The 7,067-nt window shown below is 38.0% G+C and overlaps 1 protein-coding gene and 1 long non-coding RNA gene across 3 annotated transcripts; one reads left to right on the top strand and one right to left on the bottom strand.

The window, feature by feature from the left end:
* Nucleotides 1-235: 235 nt before the first annotated feature.
* Nucleotides 236-3,551, bottom strand: LOC135671280 (uncharacterized). 2 transcript variants are annotated; one of them, XR_010512691.1, is made up of 5 exons: nt 3,111-3,551; nt 2,880-2,959; nt 2,739-2,797; nt 406-854; nt 236-324 (listed from the first exon to the last, which is right to left on the bottom strand). XR_010512691.1 is itself a non-coding variant. In XM_065179321.1 (4 exons), exons 1-4 carry the CDS (start codon nt 3,399-3,401, stop codon nt 550-552), a joined length of 735 nt encoding a protein of 244 aa, XP_065035393.1. In that variant the 5' UTR covers nt 3,402-3,551; the 3' UTR covers nt 236-549. The 2 variants fall into 2 exon arrangements, 1 of the variants encoding a protein (XP_065035393.1); XM_065179321.1 differs by having other exon boundaries at nt 236-854.
* On the top strand, nt 3,551-4,005 carry LOC135671281 (uncharacterized). The gene is made up of 2 exons (XR_010512692.1): nt 3,551-3,686; nt 3,770-4,005. It is a non-coding gene; the product is annotated as an uncharacterized LOC135671281 (long non-coding RNA).
* The last annotated feature ends 3,062 nt before the right edge of the window (nt 4,006-7,067 follow it).

Genomic DNA, 7,067 nt, shown 5'->3' with positions numbered 1-7,067 from the left:
AGGATAAGCATGAGGTTGAAATTATAGCCATTAAAATAATTGCAGATGTTTTCTAAAGATAATCTCACCTTCAATACTTAGCATTAACATAGGATCAAGTAGATTTCGCCAAGATATCCTCTGCACCTTGTAATAATGTTCCTGTGATTAATTTATAATCCAACAACGATTAGATTCTAAAAATGATATACTCACAATCTTCAACTTTTTTATCAGTGAACACAGATTTCATCCATTTGACAAAATTCCACATGAAATCTTCAATCATAACCATCTCCAGTTTATCTGGTCAACAGATAAAGAGAGTTTGCATCCACAATGCTCCTACATGAGATGACAAATGGATAGCAAGAAGAATGATGTGCACTTAAACAACTGATATAGGAAGAGAGGAACTTATCACACCTCTTTGAATCAGCTACAGACAACAGGGAAAAGTTGAAATCTTATGAGAACACCCCATTATTTCTCATTTCTTCTATTTAACTCCACTCTTTTGCTTATCGAAAAGGGGGTGGATGTTGGACATGCCATTGGTCCAAGCATGAATCAAAGGGCTGGCATTTCTAGTGCCCGGAGAACATCTTTGAACTCAAATTCATGAGTCTCTTTGTTGAAGCGTTCAACAAGTTTGTACCGCACATCATTCAGATAGAATGACTGAGCAGTCTCCATAAGCCATTTTGCTTCTGAGTCACTGAGCTTGCTGGTGAACACGACGTCTCCACGAATGAGCACTACATCCTTGCTGTCTGCATATTCAGTGTAATGGGTGACTGTGAAGTAGGGGCTTGCTTGGGTTCCTCTGGCCTTGTAATCCTCAAGGCCTGTGAAGAGCATGTGTGGCATCTGCACTGTGACATCAAAACAAAAGCACATTGGAGCAGATAATCCAGGGCTTCATCAAAATGAAAAAAATACATATCTTCTGAGGTATCAGACTTACTGAAGTATTTCCAACAAACCTTCCTGAATGTCAAAACTTATATAAAAAAACACACCAAAACCTTTAATAGAAAATTTGGAAAAATTAATACTATAGCGACAAGGAGAAAAGAAAACGGCAGATACTCCAAGCATCACATTTGAAATGTATCTAATAGAAACCGTTTCAGGGTGCCACTACATTATGCATCTAATAACCACCCATTTGCAGAACAAGTTCATTTCAATAGATATATACCTGGCTTCTTTTTCTTGCTTAGGATGAAACCAATTGACTTCTATGGAAGATATTGTTCTCTTAGTATCTTGGACACTGGGAAGCAAGAATTACAATAAGCAAGACACGTATATCCATGATAAGGATGAGTCAATCCCAGAAATCTGATACTTTGGTCATAATAAATATCCTAGTAGATCAGATAACCCTAAGATTCTGAGGCAACACAATGTATTATCTGGGAAAACCAGATTGATTGAGATCAGTAAACCTGAGTGCTCTAATCATAGGCCCTTTGTCTCTCAAAGTCTATGCTTCAATGAGACCCCATGCCAGATTTGATTTGACACTAGAAATGACATTAAGAGAAGAAACGGAGAGAAATTTCTATTCCATTGATATTTTTTTCTCTTTTGTGTGTGTAAATACATACATATATTACATATAGTATTTTAAGAGTTAATTAAACTTAATTCCTAGGATGCAAAGATGGTTGTGCTCTTTGGTAGATTATTTTGAATTATAAAAGAGCTGACAACTAACAAGTAGACATTAAAGACCAGTGGTTCTTGCACCCTTCTTTTTTTATTTTGGAACAAATAAACTCAAGGTGGGTAACCAAGAAATCTGACAGCAGCTTATAATTAAGTATAAGCTAAAAACAGTGTCACTGTCACATGTGCATCAGACTGTGTGATCTTGTAGTGCAAACTGGACCATATGAGTTCATGCTAAAACTATGCAATATGTAAAACACATACCTGTGGACATCATAGGTAGGAAAAGTGACAAAATCCATGTATCAAATATCAATGTTAATCAAGGAAATATTTGACTTACTGATGCATACCATGTCATACTATGTCATCACCGTTAGTGAAACTAAAAGTAGGACAGAGATCATTGGTGAAAAAAATCCATGTATCCAACCCAGTTTGCTGTTGTTTTATTTCATCATGTAAATCATGCCATAAACTTTCACAGTTATGTAGGCTAATGGTATCGATAGTCAACTACTGCTTAAGACGGTCATTAGAACTCTTGCTCCTGACAGATAATTGTGAAATTAATTATACTGATAAGCTCTCCTGCCTGTATTCTATCTTGCATACTGGGAGGTAAATCCTAGGACTAACTATTCTAAATTTTTTCCCCCCAAACGAGCACTGGTTCTGAAACAAGAACAACAAGTTGACAAAATACCGAATGCATCAAAACAAACTGAAATAAGCATAATCATGAAAAATTTCTTTATTGTGGATTGGAAGACTCCTTACTTTATGATTTAAGATCCTGGTGGTTTTTATATAGGTTTTCCTGATAATTCTATTTGGAAGTTAGCACAACAAGTCATTATACTGTCAGATCAAGCATATCTAGGTTTATTAAAGGTACCCTTAATAAATGCCAAGGCTAAAAAATAAAGAACTTGCATAAGTAGGAGACAGAGAGGATCTTGAGTCCATTCTAACCATATAATTTTCTTTCATATAAATAGTAATAATAATAATAAATGTGGCCTTGAATGAATATATCAAAAGGAAACTGCATAAATAGGAAAAGGAGAAGATGTGACCTTGGATGAACATGCTGGTATAGCCACTCCCCCTCCACAATGGAATGACGAAATGCCGGCTATCCGAAGAACAGATAAGAAAGGAAGAGTGAGGGCGAAATATTTTTGTCAGTACACAAACAAAAAAGAGAAGACACATACCAGGTGATCGATCGTTGATCCAATAGATGATATAACTTTGCTTTCATGGACGTGCCTATATGACCTCTTCCAATATGATACTGGAGAAAAGGAATTATTTGGGAAAGGAAATTAATAGCTGATGAGTTAGAAGATGGATCGACCAAGATTCAAGCCTAAAACCCTAAACTGGTGAACATGACTTGGAAGCATTCTAACAAACGACTGGTGGGTGTGAGAACGAAACTTAACATCATCCCAGACGGAGACGAGCTCCTCCGGCGAGCAGTTCTTGGCCCTCTCCAGGTCGATGATGGATCCAAGTTGTTTTGGCTCTAGGGGGGTGAAGCCAGTGGCGAACTTGGAGCCCCTTCGGCATCCTACCGACATCCATTTGAGGTGGTCGCCGGGAAATGATTCCCGGATCGGGTGCTCGAGGGAGAAGAGACGATGAGGTGGAGGAGGATGGCAAAGAGGAGATCGAAGAATGGACGAAGGAGACGATCTCGAGAGACGTGAGAATCTTGAGAGCAAACTCCGCATCGTGCGAGGTTTCGATCATAAAAGCTACGAGGAAGAAGGCAGTCGATTCGTGCAGAGGTCTTCGAGGATGCAAGGTTGGTTGGGGCCTCACACGCTCTTTATACTCGTTGACGCAAGGCAGGCCGCAGGGGTGGGCTTACGGCCCGCTTGTTTCACCAAAACCCTGTAGCTCACAGCACGCAGCGTTCGGCAGCGCTACGCTTCGAGGAGAAGAGGGCGGGCGACGGCAGCCGATGCCGAGAGATGAGCGCCGTCGTGCAGCGCGTCCCATCCGCCGGCCTCGAGGTACGTGTACCCAGTGCATTCACCAACATGGAAATGAACCCGAGGGCTTCGGAGCGCTCTCACTCCGTCTCTTCTCTGCGCAGGTGGCGGGCCGCGTGGTGTCCGAGATCGGCCCGGGCCTCCTCGTCCTCAGCGGCATCAATGAATCGAACACCGACGCAGATGCCGATTACATGTATGCACGAATGCCCGTTGCCTCTCATCTTTGTTCATCCTTATTCCAAGAATTTGCATATAGATCAAACCTGCTGTCATAGTTTGAATCCAACACCGGCGCAGATGCCGATTACATGTATGCATGAATGCCCGTTTCCTCTCATCTTTAGTCATAAGGTGATTAATCTGCATTAGTCGAAGAATTTCCATATAGCTCGAACTGGTTGCTGTGGTTATCTAATTTATTGAGATAGAATTAAGATAGCCTATTAGCGAAGCCGAACTCCTAACTCCTAATGGGAGATATGAACCTTTTGCAACAATATTTCGATTATGCTTCGTATTTAATTCCATTCATAAATTCATTTTACATGAATTATGTTTATTCATGTATCAAGTATTTCAATTTGGGGCGTGACTAACCGCATAACTATTAGAGAAGGTTTTCTTTATGCAGTAAGCAGAAGGAACATTGTATAACAACTTCATTCGGTTAATGCCTAAATCATTAGTCAAAATATTTAGATTTAAATTAATAATTGTATACTCATTGTGAGTGTTTACTTACTTGAGTTAGTTTAAGTTTAATTGAGTTAGTTTCGAGTGTAATCAGATTAACTCAATTAGGGACCCATTGAGCCGGAGTTAGAGGCTTTTTTTGGATCAAAAGAAAGGTTCATTCAATGACCTTTAGTTGGCCCAAGCGATGGCACCGCCTAAGACTCGGCCTCTCAAGTTGTTTGGGCGATGATACTGTCCAGACTGATGATGGTACTGCCCAGATACAATATTCCAGACTATGTCAGGTGGTGGTATCGTCAGACTCGACGGTGGTACTACCTAGTGTCAATGCCAGACTAGGCGATGGTACCACTTAATGTCAGACTGACAAGCGATGATACGACCAGTTGTCAGTTTGGCAAATGGTGGTACTGCCCAATACCGGTGGTAGTACCACTAGTACCCAAAAACCTAGGGATTTAAATTTTGGTTTTAATTTTTGAAGTGATTTAGAGTCTATGAATATCCTACAAATTTCTACTTGAAAAACACATGAAAGTAAAAGAAAAACTCTATGATTCTAGGGTTGTAATATCTTAAAATGTAGAGTCCCTCATCCTAGTGATAGTCCTAAGGGAGGTGTGTGAGGAAAGACTTGTAAAAGAGGGGTGTAAAGGTTCTCTCTTGAGCTTCTGAAAAGGAGAAAGAGTTGTAAGGGTAGTTGATCTTCACCCGTTAGAAAGAAGATCGGTAGTGGAAGCCGGTGGCCTCGAGTGAAGAAGAATCAAGAGTGGTTGTTGGTCATAATGATCAAACCACTATAAATCCTGTGTGCTTTTTTTCCTTTACTGCTTACTTAGCTGCTCACTTGACTTTACATTTACTCTAAGTCAAACTCAAACACTTTCTGATACAAGCTTTATTGAAATGATTTTTTTACATTGAACAAGTTTTTAAATCGTCGTAATTTTTATATAAGACTAATTCACCCCACACCCCCCTTAGTGTTGATTTCGGTCCTAACAAATCTTACGAAAGTAATTGAGTGTCAATAAAGGATCATCCACTCTCGGTATCATAAGAGAAATATCTCGTATGTGCTCGCTCAGATAAAATCCCTAGCCAAGGTCATTCAGATTGAGAGAGAAGGAGTTCTCTAAGGTCATTCAGCTTGACATTACCATACCCAATATATGGTCTCTAGAATATTAGATGGATAACAAACTATAGATACATGATACCTGAGGACAAACAAGTCTGATGTATTAGATCCCTTGTACTATTTGGGGACTATAATATAGTGGCCAGTATATCTATAGTCAATAAGTCGAGTGAATTATTATAAAGATAATAATTTACTATATCAGAAGGAGTTATGATGAGATCGACTCACATCCAACTTTCTATCGATCATAGAGAGTCACACACATATGGTGAATGTTACGACTAGTAGAGGTATGTATATGAGATATCCGTGGAGCTCCTAATTTAAATCCTATGGATAAGATCTAATAAGATTAGGTAATTGGATAGAGATCCAATATCTAATAAGGATAGGATCCATTAAAGGTTAAGTTACATACACCTCTTATTTCCATTAAGGGTTAAGCTGCATGTACCTCTATAAATAGGAGAAATCTCACGGTTTATAGGCTAAAACTTTTGGTGGTTGCCCCTCCTATTTTCTTCAGCCTCCTCTCCTCCTCCTTGGCTCTGGTAGCCTTATAGTGCAAGTGGAGAAGGAGATCCCATAGCGATCTGAGAATCGTCATTGCATCAGCCATATCGATCACCATTAGAGAGGAGTATGCATCTTCTTCATCCTCTCCATTGGATTTAGAAATTTGAGGGATATATAATATCCCTAGGTACACTTCTCACATAATATGTGCAGTTTTTGATTTTACGATTTTCTCACACACGTTGCACAACGATCAAGTATTTGACTTTAAAAAATTTAATTTAATTTTTATTTTCTATTATGCATGAGGTGTCAATCCGATTTCTAAACACGAAATGTCATGCCAAATTTGTTGGAGCAGTCAAAGTGTCCGTGGAGCGGATGCCATAATATACTATATCAAATCCCTTACTTGGTTTAATGATATTTGTCATGTGTACAAATTACTTAGAGTTTGACCTTCTACAATTAAAATATTTGACGACGCAAAGTCCATGTTATCAAAGTCAGAACATTCAACCCTCCATTTTGTCAAAATTATCGAATGAGGTGATCTGTTTTATAATTTTTTATTTAAAAAAATATATCGAAATATCTGAATATTTTACCCAAAAAAACCTCAACTATTGATTTTTCACCGATGGCACCTCCACATATTATCATTCTTTTATTATTTGGATAAAAATATCCTTAGTCTTTTACTAAGATAACTTGGTCACATATGCTATTCGAAAAAATTGATAATTAATTATAAATATTTTAAAAAAATAATACTAATAACTTAGAATCATTAGGATATAATTATAAGATGATTAATATTTTTTATACTTTTTAAAATATCATGACAATTAATTATCAAAATTAGGAAATTTTTTAAATAACATCTATGAACAAGTTATTCAAGTAAAATTATGAGGGCATTTTAGTTAAGTGAAAACAAAAAACACCACAGGTGAAAATGAATATAGGGGAAGGGGGTCATCCGATAAAAAGCTTAGTAGTGATTTTTTTTCCCTTGGTATGATGCCCTTATGTTTTTTATG

This window comes from Musa acuminata, unplaced genomic scaffold (assembly GCF_036884655.1).
Source record: "Musa acuminata AAA Group cultivar baxijiao unplaced genomic scaffold, Cavendish_Baxijiao_AAA HiC_scaffold_1138, whole genome shotgun sequence".
NCBI lineage: Eukaryota > Viridiplantae > Streptophyta > Magnoliopsida > Zingiberales > Musaceae > Musa > Musa acuminata.
This window is presented reverse-complemented; position numbering and strand designations above follow the sequence as displayed.

Coding starts and splice junctions, on each gene's coding strand:
- LOC135671280 (XM_065179321.1), bottom strand. CDS start 3,401: ATGCGGAGTTTGCTCTCAAGATTCTCACGTCTCTCGAGATCGTCTCCT. Junction 2,960..3,110: donor TCGTCTCCGTCTGGGATGAT/GTTAAGTTTCGT, acceptor CCTTTTCTCCAG/TATCATATTGGAAGAGGTCA. Junction 855..2,738: donor TACCAGCATGTTCATCCAAG/GTCACATCTTCT, acceptor TTGATGTCACAG/TGCAGATGCCACACATGCTC.